We start from the raw sequence: 25,335 nt of genomic DNA on the forward strand, positions 1-25,335 counted from the left end.
TGATGTGTATGGGCATCTCGTTATGGTATTAATTTGTATTTTCCTAGCGGATAATGATGTTGAATATCTTTTCATGGGTGTATTGGCCAAAACCACATGTCTTGTGAAGACTCTGTTAAAGTCTTTTGCACAGACATAGAAGTCAATCTATAACATGGTTAAAACCTAGAAAAGAGGTGTACGTGCCTGCATACGTGTTAAGTTTATATGGTGGTGTGTTTGGAATGGGGAAGGAGAGTTGGAATGGGAGTTGGAAGACCCAGCAGTAAGTTGTAGAAAGAAGTGTAATTAGGTAATTGTGTAGGATTAAGGAGGTCCAGCCACATATAACACAGATTCAGATTAATAAGATTAAATAATAGTATTCAATTTGAGTTTTAATCTTTTAATATAAACTTTATTGAGGTATAATATACATACAGAAAATACACAGATTATAAGTGAACAGTTTGATTGGTTTTTAGACAAGCAGCATCTTCATAACCAGTATCCAGCTCAAGAAATAGGACATTGTCAGGCCAGACGCAGTAGCTCATGTCTGTAATCCCAGCACTTTGGGAGAGTGAGGCAGGAGGATCACTTGAGGCCAGGAATTCGAGGCCAGCCTGAGCAATGTAGTGAGACCCCATCTCTACAAAACATTTAAAAAAATTAGGCCATGGTGGTACGCACCTGTAGTCCCAGCTACTCAGGAGGCTGAGGTAGAGGAGGCTTGCCTGAGCCCAGGGATTTGAGGCTGCAGTGAACTATGTACCACTGCACTTAAGCCTGGGAAATAGGCTGAAGTGTTCCTATATACAAATTTTATTTAGACTTTTGCCTGGGAATATTTAATGAAGCAATTTTCTCAGTCCAGATTTCCTATAGATAAATCTTTGATAGAATGGAATCATTGCCAACCCTGGTTTTCATTCTTTTATAGGTCTTATAAAATTTGAAATGCTTTTTAATTGGAGTTAGCATTTGAAGATAGCAGATCAAGCTCTCTTTATTTTCCTACAAACTTTTTTTCATTGAGGAGTATTATTTCAGAGTTAGCCAAACTGCAGAGTTAGCACAGTTGCAAGACTGTCCTCACTTCTTACACCAACAGCAAATTCTGAGGGTTCCCCAAATCACCTCAGTTTTAAGAATTGGCTAGCAGGAGTCACAGAACCCACTGAAAAGCATTATACTCACATTTAAAGTTTTATTACAGGAGGAGGCTATTAAGTAAAATTAGCCAAAGGAAGAAGATACATAAAGCAGAGTCTGCAAGGGTTTCAAACACAAAGCTTTTGTTGTCCTCTCCCTATGGAATCAGATCTCAGCATTGCTGTGTGATAATATATGTGGACTATCGCCAACCAGGGAAGCTCACCTGAGCCTCATGGTCAGAGTTTTTTTTATCAGAGCTCCATCACATAGGCATGATTCATTAATTGATTGCCCACATGGTTGATCTCACCCTCCAGGTCCACTGATACTAGGTAATCTAAAGCCCCTACCCTAAATCACATGATTGGTCTTTCTGATGTGGCCAGCCCCTGTCCTAAACAAAGACACTCCTATCAGGGATGGCATCATAGGTTACCTCTGAGAAGCCAGGGGCCAAAGCCAAACCTCTCTTTGGGTAAGGATAAGCTCTTTACTACACAAATAAGTATTAGAAAAATACTGCCTTTTGGAATTTTATTCATCCTTTTACTCATTCATTCATCAAATATTTTTTATTCTGTGTAACATGTATTGTGTTGAGCTTCAGGTATAGAGGACACAGATTTTAGTTTTAATGGAACCTCTTCAGTGAGACTTCCCCTGAGTCTGTTCTAAAATGGTCACTCTATTGGTTTTCATCACTTCATTCTATTTTCATTCCTTGCATAATCTTTACCCTTAACTGATATTTTTCCTCTTTGCTTACCTCTCTCTCTAAAATGTTAGCTACATTAGAAAAGGAATTATCTTCTTTTCCCAGCACTTATAGCAATGTCTGGCAAATAGCATGTGTTCAAATAATGTCTTGAATGAGTGTTCTAGTTCATGTTCCTCTTAAATCAAGACAAAATACATTTCTCTTGGTGAGACTATATTGCAATTACTGCCTCCCTTTGTTCTATAGACCATATTTTTGTTTGTGCAGTCTAAGATTGCATTTACTTTTTATGGCCAGCTTATTATGCCATACATTCATTTAGTTCATAAGGCATAAACTATATCTTTTATACAATCATTCATTTCAGTCAACAGTGGACTGCATCTATGATGGTAGTCCCATAAAATTATAATACTATATTTTTACTATGCCTTTTCTATGCTTAGATATGCATATACTTAGCATTGTGTTATGGTTGCCTATAGTATTCAGCACAGTAACATGCTGTAGAGGTTTGTAGCCTAGGAGCAAGAGGCTATGCCATATAGCCTAGGTGTGTAGTAGTCTGTACCATCTAGGTTTGTGTAAGTACACTCTATCATGTTCACCCAATGATGAAATCATCTAATTATGTATTTCTCAGAATGTACCCCCATCGTGAAGTGATGCATGACTGTACTTTAGTTGTTTTTTGTGCACACACATACGTGGTCATTTATAGATTCGGCCTCATAAGTTTTTTTCCTTAAATCAGCATGTTTTGGGGGGAGGGCTAATTAAGAACTAATGGTAGGGTTCCTGAAGAGATATTAAACTGAAACAAAAGGTCAGTAGGAACCCAGGAGGTAGGCCAGATGGCACCAGTTCACAAATTTAAACTGGAAATATTTTATTATATTAATAGAAGTTTAGTGCAAGCTAAAAAAGAAGAATCTGTTGGATAAATTTTCAAAGGGCTCAAGTTTTCTCTCCTATTCTTAAAAGAAATGTAGCTTTGTTCTACCAGGTTCAGACCCAACATTGGAGTTTTATCCTTTTTTATCTAAATATTATTCTCTTTGGAACATGGTGTGGAAATAAGTATAATCCATACTTCAAGAATTATTTTCTCTATTATCCATCCCCCACTTCCCTACTTTTCCTTTCTTATCCACCCCATACCCACTCACCCTGCTGTCAAGATGTTAGCCCTTCTTGTATAGAATTCAGACTTCTGAGAAAATTAAAATATTAATTACTCATAATGCATTGTATACAAAAAACCAGCGTACTTTAGTAAAACCAATTCTCAATGTCCCCCTTTAAACCCCCAAAGAGATTTTTTCCTTTGTATTTATGTTAAGACAGTTGGAAACATTGTCAAAAGAATTTAGAGCATTATGGTTAGTGTTACCAAGCCACTTAGGCAACTGTTTGGTTAATTTGCTTACACTGTTGCCCTTCTACTTATTCAGGAACTATCAAAGCTATACCTATGGATTTTATGAGAAACTATCAAGGCAATACCTATGGGTTTCGTCAGACTGCCTCAACACTCCAATCTGTCTCTTAGTCTGGGGAAGAATAGGTGATTACAACTTGGTATACTACTTTGGAAAGGTTACTGATTCCTAATAGATTATCATAATTTTTTTTTAAGAGGGAAAAGAGATTTCATAGATTGCCATACATTTAATGCTTTATGAACTTTATTATCAACAGTCACCTATGTAGGAATGGTAGGTGAAGATAATACTTAGCAAAATGATATTTGAAGAGTTGAACTCTTTAAAGCATGATATTTCAGTGTGATAGGTTCTTGGCCTGTCTATGCCTGAATTCTTTCATCTGCAAAGTTAGGAATAATATTTGGTTGGGGGGGGGTCATTACTAAATAGGAATATCATGAAATCAAATTTAAAATTAAAAAAAAGAAATTGTGGGAATTTGGGGGAAGAAAAATGTTTTATTGAGCAACTTATTCAATAATTTTTCTTTGTTAGTCCCTCCATCCACCCCTCAAAGCATTTTAGAAAAGGTGCTTTGGAGAATTCATATAATTTGCCAAAGCAGTATTTATATGTTACCATTTTTTATCTGTGATGTGATATTTTGAATTGTTGTATGGAAAGAGCTTTAAATTTTCTAATCAAATTATAAAACTCACTCTAGTTTTTCTTTTTAACACTCTACTGACTGGTTTTCTGTAGCCCACAAACATACTCAAGTTCCTGATTCGACTGTAGTACCATTTTCCCTTCATTTATTTAGGAAGAGCATTTGCCATTCACTCACTGTATCTACTTCCTTTCTTCCCATTTACTTCTAAACCTACTGTAGTATGGCTTCCATCCCAACCACTTCATTAAACTATTTCTTATTTCTTGCCATTAACCTGGAATATCTTACAGTGCTATAAAGTAAAGAAGTACTTGAAATTTGATGAGAGTATGTCAGATGAACACAGGAACTAACTTGTAGGAGCTGTAAATGGCCAGTGCTAGGACAATTTTAACAAATAATCATAGTATTAGATTATAACCTGTAGAATAAAATAAATATCCACAATTCTGTATTGTAATTAATTAATAGATAGCTCTTGTTTACCATTAGAATTCTAATTGAAAATGTGGAAGAAAAAATGGAAATAGAAATTACCCATTAGGCAAATACCATAGTAATAATTGCTACAGGCAAAAAACCATCTTATATCCATGAAACAAAAGTGTACTTGTATCCCCTAACCTATAAAAAGAAAAGAAAAAAAAAAGAGCCATCAAAGCGTGCTAGAATTATTGGGCAAATGCATGTGAGAAGCAGGATATTTGCATAGTCTCAAAATATCTCCCCATAAGATATGTATTAATTATAAAAGACATTTACAGATGAGAATCATGGCAGATGCTACTTTAACCAAGTGACCAAACTTAACTACTTTAACCAATTACCAGTAATAAGACATTGACATCATATACTCCCTGATATCATGTACTGAAAAGAGTGCAATATCACATCACAGCAATAACAATAATAATACCTAATATCTCTGAGTATTTGTGTGCCTAGCTCCATGCTAAGCACTATCTATTAGGTTTCACAACAGCTCTATAAGGTAGATATTATTACTGTCTTCATTTTACTGTTGAGGAAGCTGAGGCCCAGGTAAATGATGAAACTTAGGACCAGGGCCCAGGGCTGGCTGACTCCAAAGCCCATTCCCTTAATCACAAAATTATGCTAAGAGTACCTTTTGGTGTCAGAGGTAATTCATGGACTGATGAATTCAGCATATTTAATGTTGTCAATAAGTAGTGAACTTGCTAAGATTTTGTGGTTTGATGTTTTAAAAATATACTTCTGACTCATTTGGAAATGTTGAAAAAGCAACATAAACTATTGTAAAATAGAAGGTTAAATTTTACTTGTTTTTATATCATGTTGGCCGTTTTCTAAATCAAAAATTTTTCCTCAAGTATTCTGATATTTTTATTGAAACTGCATAGCAACCCTGTATATAAAAATCTGATTCTGGGCCAAATGGGGTGGCTCACACCTGTAATCCTAGCACTCTGGAAGGCCAAGGCAGGAGGATTGCTTGAGGTCAGGAGTTCTAGACCAGCCTGAGCAGGAGTGAAAGGCTGTCTCTACTAAAAATAGAAAAAATTGCCGGGTGTGGTAGCAGGCGCCTATAGTCCCAGCTATTCAGGAGGCTGAGGCAGGAAGATTGCTCGAGCCTAGGAGTTTGAGGTTGCTGTGAGCGAGGCTGATGCCACGGCACTCCAGCCTAGGCAACAGAGCAAGACTCTGTCTCAAAAACAAAAACAAAATAAATAAATAAATAAATAAAATAAAAATCTGATTCTAGCTGGGCATGGTGGTGCATGCCTGTACTCGGGAGCCTGAGGCCAGAGGATCACTTGAGCCCAGGACTAATCTAGCATGGGCAACATAGCGAGACCCCATATCTAATTAATACATAAATGGTACAAAGATGGGAAGGTACAAAATAAAACTGATTATTAAAAAATTTAAAAATCTGATCCTGTTACTTTTCTATATAATCATTTATTGATTCCCTAATTCCTTTAACATAGTCTAGATATTTTAGTGTTACCTGTAACACTTTTTATAAACTCGTTACATTTCAGTCCTTGTTGTTTATCATTCTTCCAAAATGCATCTAGTTTTCCTGTCATGCCAAACTACTTGTTTTTCCAGAATATAACTGTTTGAAAATTTCTTTAACATTTCAAATGTACACAGTAGCTTATCTGTCCGTACCCGGCTACAACAGCCATCAATTTATGGCCACTGTTGCATATATACTACCCTCTATCATACCCACCCCCTCCATGGATTATTTTAAAGCACATCTCCATTATATCACTTCATCTGTAAATATTTCAGTTTATCTATCTAAAAGACAATTTAAAACACAATTGCAAAGCCAGTTTCACACCTTAAAAAAAACTATTAATTCTTCTGTAATCAAACATTTGGTCAAAGTTTATATTTCCCCAGTTGTTAAATATAAATGTGTTATTACTGTTGGCATATTCAGGTCAGTACCCAGACTTAAAAGACATATCAACCAAATGCAGTGATCCACTTGTTACATTTAGTTATGTCTGTCTTTTTTCTTTAAGAGGTGGGGTCTTGCTGCATTGTCTAGTCTAGTCATGAACTCCTGGCCTCAAGTTATCCCCCTGTCTCAGCCTCCTGAGTAGTTGGAACTATAGGCTTGAGCCACTGAACCTGGATATTGTTTTTAACTTTTTTTTTTTTTTTTTAGTGCTAGTCTGGACCCTCTAAACTTATATCATCATAAATTGCTATTAGGTAATGAATGACCTGTCATTTGAAAAACACTTATACTGTAAAATCCTTGAGTTTCCCCAGTACTGAAATATGATATCCCTAGTCTTCATGTACTCCTCCCAGTTGCTATCGAAATAATGTATTAGATGTGATATCATCTTTTTCTTTTTTATGAATATTTAGATAGGATATTAATATATGTGCCTTTTATGTATTTATACCACCATTTAGTATACAGGTTCTTGGGGAGCAAGGCCTGTCACTTTATTTTAAATTTTTAAATAATTTGGTTTTGTTGTTGTTGTTGTTCTTTTTTTTTTTTTTAAGACAGAGTCTTGCTCTGTCACCCTGGGTAGATAGAGGGCAGTGGCATCATCATATTTCTCTACAACCTCAAACTCCTGGGCTCAAGTGATCCTCTTGCGTCAGCCTCCCAAGTAGCTGGGACTATAAGTGCACGCCACCACGCCTGACTAATTTTTCTATTTTTAGTAGAGACGGGGTCTTGCTTTTGCTCAGGCTGGTCTCAATCTCCTGAGCTCAAGCAGTCCTCCCGCCTCGGCCTACCAAAGTGCTAGGATTACAGGTGTGAGTCACTGGGCCCAGCCAATAATTTCTATTTTGAAATCACAAACTTACAGAAAAATTGCAAGTGTAGTACAAAGAAATTCTTCTACCATACTCCATTTGAGAGTAGGTTGCAGACCTGATGCTCCATCATTCCCAAAGACTTCAGTATATATTTTCTACAAATAAGAACATTTTCCTACATAACTACAACATAACTTTAGTAAGTGGAAAATTAATACAGCAGGAGCTATGGGGAACTAAGAAGAGAAAACGAAGTACAATTAAGTAGATTTAACAATTTGATGACTGCTTAGACAAGGGGGGAAGGGGGAGAAAAATCCATAGCATTGTATGTTTGTGGGTATGGGTGAATTGGGAAATGACCAGTGTTAACAATGTTTAGTTATTTAACACCTGAATGTTGATGTTCTGTGGGAATGTAGTTTAAAAATACTGTATTGCAGTAGTAGAAGAAATGTTTGATCACAGATTCTTTATCGTCTACTGTTAAGATTTATTGTTAAACAATTGCGATTTTGAATCAGGTAATAGAATCTATTGAAACACTTTATAGGAGAAGTGAGATATTTTGGCACTCCTCCTAGCTCTGTGAATGGAGAATGTCAGTGAATTAAAAGTAATGAAAGGGAACAGCAGGGGAATCCACATCTTATATTCCAGCCCTGACCTCTCTCTCTAAGGATCCAGTCCCTAATTTCCAATTGCTAGAGCTCTCCATTTCAAACTCAGTATGACAAGAATTGAACTTATGATATACACTCTTTCTTGACTAGGTTTCCTATTTCTTTTGCCTTCTCTTGGCCTAGAAACCAAGTACTGGCTCTTCCTGCTCCATAACCACACCCCACCTCTATCTAGTTGATTGCTGTATCTTTGACAGGGCACTGGAAAAAAAACAGATTTCATCCTAGCATTATTGCTAGTATCTCTGCAATTTTGAGAACGTCACTTACTTTCTTTTGTATTCAAATGAGTCTCTGTAAATTATGATGTTTGAACCAAATTAATAAAATATATTGGTTAAGAGCATGGTCTCCATAATGAGGCCCTCTTGTCTTTTAATCCCTGCTCCACCATTCAGTAGCTGTGTGATCCTAGGTGCAAGTCACTTCACTATGCTTCAATATCCTTGACTATAAAATGAGAATAGCAGTAGTACATATCTCACAGGGTTGTTTTGAAGATTGAACCTATAGATATGAAATATTAAGAATTGTGCCTGGCATATAGTAATCACTGTTTTAGTTCCTATTGTTACCATTAAGATTTTTGAAATTGTTTGCTCTCTCAGTTCCATTCTATCATTTTGTAATGCTGCTATAAGAGTCTCTCTCCTATTGGCTACTCCCCTTATCTCCATTATCATTCAGGATTCAATTATTTATTAATACACATAAAATGCTTAGAATAATGCCTGGCAGTTAGTAAGTACACAGTAAGTCTTATTATTATTATTATTTTCATATCAGTGACCTCTCAAGGCAGTAAGATCCTTTTTTTGCTCTTACTGGTCCTCTGCCTGTAATCTCTCAAACTGTTCAGATTGGTTTTTCTAGGACACTGTTCAGATAGTGTTGTTGCTCTGTTTTGAGGCCTTTGGTTCCTAAAAGGAAAAAAAAATACCAAAAACAATGTTCTTTGATAGTGATATCACGAGACTAGCCAAGACCAGCTAAAAAAATGGCATTAATGAAAGCGGTAAGGCTGCACGTGGTGGCTCACGTCTGTAAGCCTAGCACTCTGGGAGGCCGAGGTGGGAGGATTGCTCAAGGTCAGGAGTTTGAGACAGCCTGAGCAAGATTGAGACCCCATCTCTACTAAAAAAAATAGAAAGAAATTATCTGGACAACTAAAAATATATAGAAAAAATTAGCCGGGCATGGTGGCGCGTGCTTGTAGTCCCAGCTACTCGGGAGGCTGAGGCAGGATGATTGCTTGAGCCCAGGAGTTTGAGGTTGCTGTGAACTAGGCTGACGCGACAGCACTCTAGTCTGGGCAACAGAGTGAGACTCTGTCTCACAAAAAAAAAAAAAAAAAGGAAAGCGGTAAACTTAAATTTTGAAGTAGTGAAATTTTGATTAAAGGGCATTGCTTATTAAAATACTGTCAATTTTAATAGAAAGAAAAGTCGTACTGATGATCAAATTCAAGTGGACTTGCTACTTATTTGTTTTTAGCAAGGGACTAAACCTAAAATTTTATCTGAAAAAACTTAGCAGTTCAGTTAAAATAGAATGTAAGAGTAAAGGTCAAGAAGGTTTTATGAGTTTTTTTTTTTTTTAGGTTAGGAAAATAAATTAATGTATTCATTTAGGTTAAGAGAATGAAAAAATTTTAATGTGGTTAGTAATTCTCTATAAATAGCTCTTGTTCATTTCAAAATTTTAAGCCTCTTTTTAGAATTTAAATGAAAATAACTTTATTTCTCTATTTTCAAAATAACACTATTAGCTTTTTGTTAGGAAAAAATCACGAGACCTTATCTAATTTCTTAAAGAGAAGTCACTTGTTATGTATTCATTTGCACGACCTGCTCTTTAACCCTTTACTCATCTGAGCTATTTTCATATTTTAAATATTTTGGAGTATCATGGAGAAAAGTATTTTTCTCTAGTAAAAATTACATTGGCTTTTGTTTTTTAAATATTGATAGCCACATAATGCCATTTCACCACAGTTTTAGTTTTCAGATGATTCTTTAAAATCAGATTTTTATGTATATTTTTTAAAACTTTACTGCGGGGAAATGGCAGAGTGAGAGTTAATGTGTTACATGGAGGGAAGAACAGTCCATTGGGGGTTAAATTGCAGAGTCTAATGGAATAATAACTGGTAGCACCATCTGCTGGCCTACTTCCGCAGAAGGAGTCAGTATTTTTAACGACATCTCTAATATTCATGCTGATGCATTTTGATGCTTTGTGCATTCATTTCTTTCTGTGCTTTGTTGGAATCTGGCTATCTGCTTACAGCTATTGAGGAAACTCAGCTTTTTAGGAGTGTTTACAGCCTTTTTCATACCTAGATAGGATGAACAGTAGATACAAACTTGCCAAGGCAGAAATGTGTTGATAAATCAAAATGTGTATTTGTGGAGGGTTGTGCATCTCTTGGTTGGAGCTTGCTAAATAGGCCATTTAGGAATCTTCTTTCAATGCTTTTTTCTTGAGCACTGCCTGGGGTGGTGGAAAAGCAGAGGGCAAGCCTTTGTCTGACGCCAAAAATGTCTTCAGTGAAGAGGCCAAGAGGAAGGGTAAGTGAAAGCCTGAATGAGTGGGAGGAGGAGGGGTTCTTTGGGCTAAAAGGCTAATGGGATTGAATAACCTTCCTTATTACTGGCTGCTGCTGCGGGAGTCGTACTGCATCGCCATCTTGAGCTTGTTGCTGTTTTCTCGAGTCTTGGTTATTTGTTATAGCCTGTAGGCCTTAAGGTGGCATTTTAGTGAACGATTCTAAACCCTCATTCCTTTCCCAGTGCTGCAGCACTGCTATGAAACCTTTGATGAGGCAGGTATAGAAAAGATATCCAGTAAAGCACACTGGAATCAGCATGAAAATGTGTTTGGAAATTCCTGGTGTTTTTTTCCTTTGCTATAGTCAGAGGCATGTTTACGGGTAAGAACATAACAAAACTGTGATCTAAGTATATGTGGATGAATGCGTGTTTGAAGAGGAAATTCTTTTTAAAATGCTCTTGATCTGCTTCCTGTGATATTGCTAAAATATTAATAATTTTAATGTAAAACTATAAAACTTGTTTCTTTCCCGAGTTGCCTGAGCAAAATAATTATGATATAGAAAAAGAAAAAAAATTCACATTTAACTCTTTCATGGGAAAACTAAAACTTTCTCTAATTTTAAGTATGGGAATGTCTGTTTACTAACTAGCTATGTTGCTGCATTAAAATGATTTAAATGATTTCAGGTTCTAGTTCTAGTCTTGAAAGAGAGGATTTATTTTTCTAAAAATCACAATAAACTGTAAGGAGTAGTCATTCTAAATTAAAATTATTTTTAAATTTATTAATAATGTTCAGAGTTTTGGAGTAGAGACCAAAGAAAAGACTTGTATTCCAAAAGCACAGAATATTTACAGGATAAAATTTTAATCAACTATATTTACAGGACAAAATTGAATCGACTAACCAAGAATGCTGTGAAAAATATCAGTGAATCTATATTATCCTTCCATAACCCTCATTTTAAAAAGTAGCAGTTGAGCTGTTTATACTAATTTGTAGATAAGCAAAATGTCTCAATTTTAAATTTGTATGTAGCACTCACATAAACATTTGCTCATGTAATTTTACTTCTCTATTTAAGCTTAACTTAAAAAATTTAGATATTTATGCCAGTTGTTTTAGATGTGCTTTGGTATATTCTATAAAAATATATTTTGGTTTCTCTAGCCTCCATCTTCCAAGAAGAGTGATGGTTCTGGGACATATACTAAGTTGCAGAATACCCAGGTGAGGGTCATGTCTGAGAAGAAGCAGAGAAAAAAGGTGGAATCAGAAAGCAAGCAAGAAAAGGCTAATCGCATAATATCAGAGGCCATAGCAAAAGCAAAGGAGCGTGGGGAACGCAATATTCCACGAGTAATGAGCCCTGAAAACTTTCCTAGTGCTTCAGTTGAAGGAAAAGAGGAAAAGAAAGGTAGAAGGATGAAATCCAAGCCAAAGGACAAAGACAACAAAAAACCAAAAACTTGTTCTAAGTTAAAAGAGAAGACAAAAATTGGGTAAGTTGGTTAAGAATTAAATTTAATTCCTTTCAATTTTTTCTTTCTTTTATTTTTTTTTTCTTTCAGCATATTACAGGGGTACAAATGTTTAGGTTACATATGTTGCCTTTGCCCCACCCGAGTCAAAGCTTCAAGTGTGTCTATCCCTCAATTTGTTCTGAAAGTGCAACCTGTCTAACCGTCTGCTTTTCATTTGAATGTGATATGTTTACTCCCATATTAGCTTTAAATTGCTAGATACCATGTGTGCCTTATTTCCTTTTTGAATGAATTAGATAATATTCCAGGATCTCCTAAATTTTATTGTTCTGTGAACATAGCTTTTTGTACATTAATATTAGTAAAAGGGATTTAAGATAGGAAAATGTTTCAGTATATGAAAATGAAACAGGAAAAAAACAATAAAATCCATATTGCTATGCCAGTTCCAAATTTACTTTCTTCGCAGAACGTGCATTGAAATTCTTTGTAAGATTTCTTTACCTCTTAGTTGTACTTGTGCTTCACTGGGCACCTCATAGTTTGGAAACATGAAATACAGCATTATAAACCCACAACTTTTGACTAAATGGAATGGCAAGAGAACTAAGACCATATAAACAATAAGCAGCTCCCAGCTCTTACCAATTTACTTCCATACAGACTCTGATTTACTTTATGTAATAAAGAGGCCAGATGAGGATTAATGCTCCTAGAGAATTATTAAGAACAAAGAATTGCTCTAAAAGGATACATTAATCCTATGTATTTTTATTTGACTGCTTATCTAATACATTTTCAATAAATAAAATACAATGTTATTTGCTTTATATGTGTGTTTTACATAATCTAAGGTCAACATAGTTTAGAATTATTTTTGCAGGACTATCTGGTCATTTCTGAAGGCTTTATGTAGAGTCTTACATGAAGTGTGTAATCTAAGTTTTCTCTTTTTCACACACACAAAAATACACAATAAAGAAAGAATTCCCTGATGAAAATCTTCATTTGCTTAAGAAATTATTGGTACATTATATAGATATTTAGAACTAAATTTATAAACCACATTAATTCTTAGCATTTTAAATGCAACCACCAGATTATTTAGTTTGGTTCTGATGCCATTCATTCCAAACCATTAAATAATATGGCCTCTCTTGTTATAATATATCAATAAGTAATATTGATTTTGCATTTTATTTGCAGACAGCTAAAATGAAATTTGAAAGTTAGATTTCTACTCCTTTTATTTTTTAAAGGTATTTAGTATGAAAGTAACTTATTTTTCCAAAATTCTATCTAGTTTTAATTTTGGAAACCCCATATTAATCTTTTGCTATACTAAAAGTTAATACAATTAAGGTTTTTCAGTTTTAACTTGGCTCAGAGATCTAGACAAAATAATATACCATTTGGAAGGGTAACATTTTGAAAAACAATGCATAAATCAAGAGGAAATTGGTGGATTTCGAAAGTTATAGTAACTATTATTTACTTTAAATTTGGGGGGAGCAGCTAGAGGCAAAAGATACCAGAAGTGAATCTGGTTTAAGAAAAAAACATTGTACATAAGGGAAAATCAGAAAGAATTAAATTAGAGACAAACAGATTTTTAGAAAACATAAATTAATAGGGTAGGAGATTAGTAGCACTGCAGTGGAGTACTGATTGTTTTTGTGATATTTGTATTTTTATTAGAAGTTGGTAGATTATTCACAATAAATTATTTTAATATTGCACAGCATTGATCAGTTACTTTTTTTAGAGGTGCAGTCTCTACAAAACAGAGAAAATAGATGAGGATTGTACTGGAAATGATATTCTTCCCGTTTTGGCTAAATACATGGTGAGATATTGAGTAGTTGCTAGAAAAGAAAAGTTGTTGAAATATAGGCCTTTTCGATAGAGGAATTTATAAGTGGCAGGCAGGCAAGTAAAATTGAAGCTTGCCTGTGTGTTATTAAGTTGTTGGAGTAAAACAGTATCTTGACCATCTGTATCAGTCAAAGACAAAAATGATCATCATGTTGGACGAAAAGGCATAGTTGGAATAAATGAAATTTGCATACTGTTCAGAGTTCCAGTATTAGCCAATTGAAATATTTCATTACTGTGTGTTTCAATGAGCCTCTATACTTTGTAATTTTGAATTTGCTGAGTTTTTAATTTTTGTGTGAAGAATCATTTAAATAAAGTTCAGTTGCATCATTTTAACTAGCAGCATTTTATGATATACTAAACATTTCCTTTTAAAAATCTTATTTTTCTATTTTAGCAGAATTAGGCTGTTATTAATATCAAATTATTGATATCAGTTAATTTGGAAGGCAGTGTATGATGCAGCTTAACCACCAACAGTGAGAAGTATAAATTTAAAAAGCCACTAAAATTTGTAAACAGTAATTGTGTTTATTTAACCCATAGATGTGATTTGATGTAGTCTAGGAAGACTAATTTGAAGAAAAATAATACTGCCTCTGCTTGCTAATGTGCTTGAAACCTTTTCATTATTTGTCACTTTTATAGATTGATTTTTTTTTTTCAATGCAAGGAATATCTTTTTCGGAACACTTTCTTGTAGTCTCATTTAATTTTTACAATTTTGTGAGTTAGGTTGGGTATGCAGTATGATAATATACTTAAATTCTTTGGCTCTGGAGCCAGTTGCAAGTTGCATTTGTTCAAATCCTAGTTTTATCACTTACACTCAGTGTAACACCAGACAAAATACTTAAGCTCCTCAAGCTTTATGTTCCTCGTCTGTAAAATGGAGGTATGGTAGTGCTTGCCTTACAGTGTTATTTTGAGGATTAAATCAGTTAATAACATTTAAAGCATATAAAACAATACCTGGAATATGCTTAGTGCTCTGTAAATGTTAGCCATTATTGTTTTCTGAAAATATAAATAACATGTAGCTATTTAAGGAAACAGCCAAGGCTAGAAGTCACACCCCTTCCTTCAAGCCATTTAGCTACCTAGGTTCTCCTTCCATTAAGGCTCTGTTCCTAAAAACAAATCAAACAGGAAAGCATGGTTGCTACTTGTTAAGGAGAATAATCTTTGACATGAGCATGCCTCTGCTTATCAGGTTATCTAAGGTAACATTTAGGATAAATAAATTTTGTTTGAATATGCCTGGCATTTGAGGACTTTGTTCATGGTTGTGTGGAAGGGTGTGAGTTGAAATGGAAATGGCAGGTACAAAACGAAGGGTGAAGTAGGACTTGAAAGCAACGTTTTTCTGCTTTGATATTTTTCATGACCTTCACAGTCAGCTTCTAAAAAGCTGCCTTTCACGTAAAATAGCAGGTATTCCTTCAGTAATAGTGGGTACATAATAGATGCTCCATGAATGGAATGGAAGGAATATTATGAAATGAATGAATGGAAAGACGATCAAATATTAAATGATACCAAATGATTGAATTTGATTTGTTAAATTGAGAGCAAAAATGGCAAGCTAATTCATGCATAAAACCACAGGGACAAAACTAATGGTTTAGTAATAGTAGTTATATTTTAAAATAAATTAGTAAAATTCATTCTGAGACCTCCAGTAGAATTTTCTTACAGCTCTATTTGGTTTTAGATTATATAATGAGATTTCACACGATTTGGTTGAAGCATTTTTAAATTTATGATTTATTACTGTGACATTTAAATTATGTTTCCATGTTGTCAGAATTTACTTCTTTATGTTACTGATTATTTAACTGACATAAGTAGAATGCTTGGTGCTTAAAAATGTTCTCATAGTCCTATAAATTTAATCAATTATCGCTCTTCATGATTAAACTTAAACTCTTTCCTTTTTGTATTATTCATAATTATTGTTTCTGTTTGTTGCAGGAATACTAGTTATCAGGTACTAGAAATAACTTTTCTCTTTAGTTAAAGCAGAAAATATCTAAATGTAGATATATTTATCAAACTCCAGTAAAAATTATGTATAAATCATGTTATGAAAAGAAACAATAAAACATTAAATTAGATCTCAATTATTTTGTGCTTTTGTTTGCTAGTCTTTTGAACTTTCAAGAAGGAAGGAAGAAAATAACATTTATTAATCACCTGCTATCATATATACACATGTATATATATGTATTTTTTAACAAAACTAACATGTATGTACACAGGTACATCTTTAAAGAGACATTTCCATTTATATAGTAAAATCTAAAAGAAAAATAATAACAAAATCTGAGAGAAAAAAGATTAGAAATTGTCACTTTATAGTCTGTTAATAAAGTTACATAGGGCTCTGCTTCAAGTTTTTCTAACTGATAGGAATTTTGAAATAATATCTGCTTGAATAAAATATACATGTATTCATTAATTGTTAGTGTATAATAAATGAAAAGCAGTTGTAAAAATGCATGGTATACATTTATTATGATTTTTGAATTAATTATATGCCATTAGTAGACATAAGTTCTATAATTTTTCAAAGCCAAGCAGATAAAATGTTTTACTGGTTTTACTGCATACTTCTAAATTATAAAACTCAGTGAAAATCTGGTTCATATTCATCTTTGGAAAGAGTTAATATATACATTACACATTATTATGAATTTTGAATAAGATTTACAGTTCCATTTAAAAAATTTTTTCCATTACATGAAACATACAAATAAGGTTTATCATTAGCAAAAAGTTGTACATATGGTACTGAATTTAATTGATTATGAGATACAGCATTATTTTATGTGTCAGAAGGAAAGAAAAAAAATATTGCCAGTTAAAACTATGGCATATCTTTGGTTATTAAATGAATCTGATTGCAGAAATGTTAGTATTTGAAAAAAAATTATATGTTTTAAGAATTCAGCTGTGCTGATAAATATATTGACTGATTAATACTTAACTAATAATTGGATCCTTAGTGAAAACAACTCAGTGAATTTCACCTTTTTGTAAAGAATGATATCCAACTTTAAACAGGAAGTAATGAATAGTCCAAGTTATCAAACGCTTATAATACAATGTTACTTTCACATATTTAAGGATTACAGTTTTAACTAACATAAAGAACCCTTTTATAACTTGTTTTTTCTAAGTTGAGTTTAAGCTGAAGTCTTGAGTTGAACTTTAAATGGGAGTCATTTCACCAAGTTAAATGTGTTTCTTTTTCAAAAAGGTTTATATTTGAGGACTTTTAAAATTGCCTCAGTACCTTTCACTTGGCTTGCAAAGAAAAAATGTGAAATAGTATTTTTCTGTTTTCTTCACTTATGATGATTTGGGTATATTAATTACAACAAATGTACTAATTTGGTACAATTCATTGTCCAATTATTGCAATGAGAGAATGAACAGGGGCAATTACAGATTGATACAGTGTAGATTGCAGCTTGTTACACAGCACCTACTAATAACATGTGGGCAGGATTTAGATGAGTGCATAAATTACATCGGGAAATCAAATATAGACATGTCAAGTATAAATACTGCAGTTTTCTAGTGCCTATACTTATCAAATGAATTAACATTTCACATTCATACCTTAGTCTGAAATTGCCCTTTGCTGTCAGAAACAACCCATGTTTTGATATTTAGTTTTTTTACTTGTCTGAATATCTGTTGTTACATTTTGTTAACATTGATAACAGATTTCTTTAATGTTTTTAAAAAACAAAACTTGGCCAGGCACAGTGGGTCATGCCTGAAGTCCCAGCTACTCAGGAGGCTGAGGCAGGAGGATCACTTCAGTTTAGGAGTTTTAGGCTGCAGTGAGCTATGACTGTGCAACTGCGCTCTAGCCCCAGTGACAGAGCAAGACCCTGTCTCCAAAAAAAGAAAAAAGCTTGCATAAAGCCTTTATTATTAATATATTCCATTTTAAATTCTGTATTACTTTGTTACTTGTTTACCTTGGAGATATTTCTCCTTAGAATAGCAAACTGTCAGTTTATTTGAAGAATGTATTCTTAACAAAATTTTATTTTCATTTATAAAGAAGTTTTATTTTAGAATTAATACAGTAAACTCTATTGGGTATATTACTTAACTGATTTTATTTTTTCTGTTTTTGAAACATCTGACTTCCTTCAGATAACACTTATGGCTATTTGTTGTCATTTTATAGGCAATAGAGATATCCAGTTGCTTGAAAGTCAGATAAACTTAAATCTTAAAAATTTACTAAAAGATAATATAGTTTTATATTTCTCTTTAGGCATTAAACTGTATTTTCTCTTGTTTTGTTTTGTTTGTTTGTTTTTTGAGACAGAGTACTGCTCTGTTGACCTGGCTAGAGTGCAGTACTGTCATCATAGCTCCCTACAAACTCCAGCTCCTGGGCTCAAGTGATTCTCCTACCTCAGCCTCCCGAGGACTCCTGGGACTACAGGAGCATGCCACCACGCCTGGCTAATTTTTTTTATTTCCAGTAGAGACCGTGTCTTGCTCTTGCTCAGGCTGGTCTCAAACTACTGACCTCAAACATCAAACAGTCCTCCCACCTTGGCCTTCCACAGTGCTAGGATTAGAGGCGTGAGCCGCCGTGCCCAGCCCAAGCTGTGTTTATTGATATTAAATATCTGCTGACTGGTTGAAATATATGTGTCATTTTATTTTAAAGTCAGTAAGATATGTTGGAAATAGTAATCTAGGAATAAAGAGACTTTTACTGTCTTTTACTAGATGTGTGACTTTGGTAGTTTTTTCTTTCTTTTTTTTTTTTTTTTTGAGACAGGGTCTCCCTCTGTTGCCTGAGCTAGAGTACAGTGGCATCATCATAGCTCACTGTAATCTCCTGGGCTCAAGCAGTCCTCCTGCCTCAGCCTCCTGAGTAGCTGCAACTACAGGTGCACACTACCATGCCCAGCTAAATTTTCTATTTTTTTGTATAGATGGAGTCTCACTATGTTGCTCAGGCTGGTCTCAAATTCCTGACCTCAAGCAATCCTCCCGCCTTGGCTTCCCAGAGTTCTAGGATTATAGGCATGGGCCACCATGCCCAGCCCTTTTTTTTCATCTTTTAGAGCTGAACTTTCATTATCTGTATGGTGGAACCAATACCTCCCTTGCCTATCTTAGAGTTTTTCTCAGAATCAACTGAGATATTGTAGCCAAAGGCACTTTGAAATTTTAAATGCTCTCTAAAATAATTTCATTATCCTGAATATTTATTCCTAGAGTTTTCTATACTAATTAACATTCTCTGAGCTAGTGTTTCCCAAACCTGGTAGAGCATCAGAATTCATAGGGAATATTTTAACAGTCACATTAGGGTTCCACTAACTGGATCAGAATCCTGAGGTTGGGACACACAAATCTGATTTATTATTTTTTAAAATTTTAATCTTCAAATAATGTCAGACTTGCAAAAATAAGTCACAGTTCCCTTAGGCTCTTTACCCAGCTTCCCAAATGTTAACATCTTGTGTAATCATAGCACAATTATCAAAACCAGGAAATAAACATTTATATAATATTATTAACTAATTTGCCTACCACATGCAAATTTTGTCAGTTCCCCTTTTTTGTTGGCCAGGATCCAATTCAGGATTTTATATTGCATCTTGTCGTCTCCTCCAATTTGGGATAATTACTCAGTCTTTTTCTTTTAAGATATTTTCACTTTTGAAGCATAATGGCTAGCTATTTTGTAGCATGTCTCTAAATTTGAGTTTGTCTGATGTTTCCTTATGAGGAATTCGTATTTTAAATAGATGGCTTTCTAATAAAGCCTGCCCCACACATTTAGGAACTACTGATCTGATAACAACCTAATTAATTGTTCCCCTTTATAGTATTACCTAGGTGCCATTTTAGAATGTACAACAAATTGATATGACTTTAGGGTGTTCAAGATTCAGTGTTCCATGTAAATAATCCTAATTTTTAAATCTTTAAATATATGTATATAGTTAAAGTGTGTGCACACACACTTTTTTTTTTTTTTGTATTTTTAATGATGAGGTCTTGTTATGTTGCCCAGGCTGGCATCAATCTCCTAGGCTCAAGTGACCAGCCTCCCAAGTAGCTGGGACTATAGACACAAGCCACCACACTTGGCTTATACTTTTTTTTTAAACTCACAATTATGTCAGTCAAGAATAACTTCGGAATTGGCCTCTTTTCCTATCGTGGACATGTACGCTTTTAAAATAGAAAGGGCATGTGTAACATTTTAGACTTAAAAAGGTTCAGTGGTAAACTGCTGTATCTGAAATATCTCATACAAAGTTGGAATTTGAAAAAGATTTTTGCCTGAGTTGTTAAAAATGGTTAATGAGTGTTATGAAATAGGATGCTATTCCAGGCCTAGAGAACAATGTTGGATGAAAAATACAGAATATATGGAAAATAAAATATATAAGTTCCTTTTTTGTTTTTAGGTAAAATTTTCTAACAATTAAGACAATGAAAGCTTATCTCAGGTGTGATGGAAACATTTTTATCTAACCTATCCCCACCACCAGAGGGGGTGGGTATTTAAGTTTGGTTTGGTAGTTAATACCTATTAATTAGGATTTATTTTCTAGAGATTTAGGTAATATTTATCTATAAAAATGTTTAAGCAGCTTAGTCCTTTGTCCTTAGAGAATCTTCCTTTAATCTCCTCCTACCACTGTAAAGGAACAGCATTACTGCTTCATAATCATTTATAAATTTAACAAAAATTTAAATATCTGCTTCTCATTTTATTGAAGTTTTTATTCAGTGGGACTTGAGCCTTTAAGCAGCCACATCGATACTGTATCAGAATATGTATTTCACATAATTCATTTAGCTTATCAAGAAAATGCCTTGTTAAGCAATGTATTAAAAGGCATTGTATTAACAGGATTTGATTTGCATTTCATGGGAAATTGTTATTTAAGCAACTAAAGTCTCCTCTTACTAGTGGTGTTCTCATCTACAGACTAGTTGAAAATACCCATTTAGGTTGGAGAGGGATAGCAAGTAGGAAAAAGTATCATATTCCTATTTCTACTACCCAATTTTACTTAGTATTGTCTGTGACCTTGCCATTGAAAATCATCTGGACAAGTGTCCTAGGATGTAGCAAATAATCATAAGCAGGTTATTGGGTACCCTCAGGAGTAGATTCTTACTAGAAGAGGCATGAGAAGGGGCTTCTGGGAAGCTAATAATGTCTTATTTCTTGATTTGGAGCTGTTTAGACAGGTATTTTCAGTTTGAGAGAATTCACTGAGTGGTACTCTTATGTGTGCATTTTTCTGAATTTACATTATACTTTAATATTAGTAGACTGTTGGACTATTAGGTTTACAGAAAATGAAGGATTGGATTTGGGGGCATTTTAAAATTGTGATACCTTTTAGACATATCCACATGGATATGTCTAATAAGCTATTGATTATATGGGTTTGGGGAAGTTTGGGGAAAAGGTCTGAGCTAGAGATAAGAGATTTGAGAATCTTTAACTTCTAAGTGGTAGTTAAGAATAGATTAAATTAAATCACCCAGGCACAGTTTGTAGAGAGGGAAGAAGGCTGAAGACGGAACTTCGAGAAACACCAAAGTTTAAGAGACTGGCAGAGAAGAGTTGTCAATGACTGAATGCTGCTGAAAGCCAACATTGAAGGAGTAGATAGAGAAAAAGGAGCCAAAATTTAGGGAGAGAAATTTTAGCAAGAACCAGAAGACTGTTGCATCATGGAGTCAAGAAGAGTACAAAAAGGAAACAGTGTTAGTTGTAAGTCACTAGGTAAAAATTTCTATTGGATTTGGGCTTTTAAAGGTCATTTGTGGACTTAGATGTTAGGAGTTCAGGCTTTGGAGTAAGGTATACTTAATTTCTGTCTATTTTTATTATATGTACGACTTTGAGCAAGTTATTTCACCTCTCTAAACCTCAATTTCCTCTCCTTTTAAAATAATAATGCTTGCCTCTCAGAGTTGTATGGACATCAAGTGAGAGAATGCGTGTAAAGTCAGCACAGAGGCTGACTCATAGTAAACACTGATTAAGTGGAAGCTATGAATATGAAGACTAGTTTCAAGAGTTCAGATTATAGTGGGTTGAGGAATGAAACGGAAATGACTTTTTTGAGAACTTGTGGATAAGAAGGAGGAGGAACAAGATCATGTGGTATCTAACAGTAAATATAGCCTCAAGGGAAATTTTTATTTTAGGAGGGAACCGAGAATAAGGAAAAGGTACAAGTAGAGGGAGGAAATAAACAATGAAAGTGATGGAAAGGAATGGAGTGTAACTATGGTTGGTTCCTTAATGTTTCAGAATATCTTCTTGTATGCCTCTGCTTTTTTGCTTCCAACGTAAGCTATATTTTTTACTCTTATTTGCTTTCTTCACATATTCAGAACACTACAGGTGGGACATCAAGTAAGAATTACCATTATCCTGTTGAACATGGTAATCATATCAATACAGGAATAACGTAGGGAGAAATCATTCTACAACTTTTTCTTGCCTCACATCAGTCAATAACCAAGTCCTGTTGAGTCCTCTTCCACAATAAAAAATTATATCTTTCTTCACTTCTTCATTCACATTGCCATGGCCCTAGATTACACTTTTTTCTTTCACCTGAGTTGTCATTTGCCTTATTACTGGTTTCCCTGCCTTACATTTTACTTTCTTATAGTCACATTGTTCCCTTGCTTAAAATTCGTTTATCTTCCAATTGCTTTATTTTTTCATGTATTCAAAATATCTCAGTGTCTATTCATTAAACATTTGTTGCCAATGATGAACAAGAGAGGTTCCTTTTAAATTCCTGCCCTCGGCCGAGCACGGTGGCTCACACCTGTCTGTCTGTAATCCTAGCACTCTGGGAGGCCGAGGGGAGAAGATCACTGAGCTCACGAGTTCAAGACCAGCCTGAGCAAGAGTGAGACCCCATCTCTACTAAAAATAGCAAAAATTAGCCAGGCATGGTGGCACGTACCTGTAGTCCCAGCTACTCAGGAGAAGGAGGATTGCTTGAGCCCAGGAGTTTGATGTTGCTGTGAGCTAGGCTGATGCCATGTCACTCTAGACCAGACAACAGAGTGAGACTGTCTCAAAACACAAACAAACAAACAAAAAACCCCTTGCCCTGTGGAGCTTAAAAACTGACCTTAGCCAGGAACAGTGGCCCATGCCTGTAGTCCCAGCTACTCAGGAGGCTGAGGCAGGAGAATCCCTTGAGGCCAGGAGACCAGCCCGGGCAACATAGCAAGACCCCATTTCTTAAAAATTTTAAAAGCTGACCTTAAAATGTTAGCTCTCTATATGTCATACAAGGCCTTCTGTGATCTGTACCCTATATAGCTCTCCAGCTCTCTGCTTCATCCTTCTGTGTGTACTCTATATGTTCCTGTCACACTGATTCTACTACATATTCTCCTCATTCTTCTGTAGTATCACCCTCTCTGTAATGTACCCTGCCTCTTCTTTCACTACCTGTTAAACTCCTGTTCATCATACAATTCCTATCTCAAACTTTATCTTTTCTGTAAAGCCTCCTTTATACTCTTCAGTTCACATTGCATCCTAAGCTAACCTCCACTGTAGCATTTTAACTATGATCATAGTCTGTGATACTTTAAGGTTAGAAACTGTGTCACTTTATTTTCAATTCCTAGAACCTGGGAAAGTGCCTGGCATATAATAATTAGAAGTAATTACCATTAGTTGAGAAATTATTGTGTGTCACGACATAGTAATAGCAAATATAAATTATCCTACTTAATTCTCAACAACAGTGGAAATAGCTACTATAATATCCCTATTTTCCAGGCAAGGAAACTAAGGCTAAAAGAGATTAATTGATTTGCCCCGTGTCTCACGAATAGGTAAATGGAGGAGTCAAGGTTTAAATCTTTGACCCTATGATTTCGAAATGCATTCTGTTAACCTCCAAGTTCTCCCATGTAAGTAAATAATTGCTGAAAGAATTCTGATATTTTTCTGATGAATATACCCGAAAGTATTGGGTGAGTTTTCAATTTTTGGAATACAGATAACTAAAATAGAATTTTGCTGATTAGTAATTAGCGTGGTTTATGATTAGTGTGGTGCTTTAAGATTATGCGTCTAGGTGGGAGAGGGAGGGTTGAGGGATGAAAAATTACCTATTGGGTACAATGTACACTACTCAAGTGATGGGTGTATTAAAAGCCCAGACCTCCCTGTTATACAGTATGTCCATGTAGCAAAACTACATCTGTACTCACAAATTTATCGAAATTTTTGAAAAAAGATTATGTCCCTGTGTCTGTTGAAGCAGATAAGGAAATGTGGAGTTCTGTACTTATACCTGCATCAAGGAAAGAAAAAAACCTTCATTTTAGATAGTTCTATTTAATATGTATTTGTGTAAATATTAATGTATATAAACATACATATATAAAGATATACTGATGTGTGTGTGTATATATATAGTATACACTGTATATATATATATACTGTGTGTGTGTGTATATATGTATATATATATATGTATGTATATATATATGTATGTATGTATGTGTGTGTATGTATATATATATATATATATATATATATATATATATATATATATACTGTAGGAATATAAGAAATAATAGTTTTTACTCTTCAGGAACACACAATAAGCTGAGATAAGCCTTAACATAAATGAAGGAATTAAAGAACAATTGTTAAATTCTCATACTTAAGGGAGAAATTACTGTTGGATAGAAAGAAGTAGATGATTTTAGGGAATAGGAGGGATTCAAGGACAGTAAGTGGAATTTAATAAGAGAAAAAAATGCTTCATTCCAAATCTGCAAGATAATAAATGAATTATTTTTATTATTAAATACAGTTATATCACCTGAAATTTTTCCCATGAAAAGTAATCTTGAGCCTGAAAAACAAGTGATAGGATTTGTCTGCCTTTCAATGCTTAGAAATACGTTAACTGTAGTATTGGTTTATGTTTGTTCCATTATAACAGAGTTTATGTTTTGAAAATGTCATTATGGATTTCAGGGCAATTATCATCCTTGATTGGACATGCAAGTGATATAAAATGGAAGAAAGTTTATCATGGCAATCTTAATTTGGCCAAAAATGGGAAAATGCAAAGAGTTCTTACTGTTTATTCTTTTCCTCTTGAAACAGCAAACTCATTATTACATTGGGTAAGAAACAAAAAAGAAAGAATGAGTCTTCAGATGAAATATCTGATGCAGAGCAGATGCCACAGCATACATTGAAAGATCAAGACTCTCAAGTGAGTATTAAAATTTTTTCTGAGAGAAGAAACATTGTTAGGATTACTTAGGTAGCATAATGTTGCCTTATAGATTTTGACACTGTAGTTTAATAGTAAAAATACATTTTATTGTATGGTAGAACTTATAAGATAGCGTTATTACAATATGCCCCTAGTAGTATTACCATAGAATATTAGATGTGGGAGGA

General features: G+C 34.3%; 1 protein-coding gene across 7 annotated transcripts in view; it reads left to right on the forward strand.

Annotated features, from left to right (window-relative positions):
• Nucleotides 1-25,335, forward strand: part of CHD9 (chromodomain helicase DNA binding protein 9) — a 230,199-nt gene that overhangs the window by 107,645 nt on the left and 97,219 nt on the right. For 6 of the 7 annotated variants that reach the window (XM_045533756.1, XM_045533761.1, XM_045533759.1 and 3 more), the window contains 2 exons: nt 11,653-11,984; nt 25,033-25,144. In XM_045533756.1, coding sequence (XP_045389712.1) covers nt 11,653-11,984; nt 25,033-25,144 — 444 coding nt within the window. Of the gene's footprint in view, nt 1-9,865; nt 10,497-11,652; nt 11,985-25,032; nt 25,145-25,335 lie in introns of those variants that run through there. The other variant, XM_045533763.1, reaches the window with a different exon arrangement.

This window comes from Lemur catta, chromosome 20 (genome assembly GCF_020740605.2).
Source record: "Lemur catta isolate mLemCat1 chromosome 20, mLemCat1.pri, whole genome shotgun sequence".
Taxonomy (NCBI): domain Eukaryota; kingdom Metazoa; phylum Chordata; class Mammalia; order Primates; family Lemuridae; genus Lemur; species Lemur catta.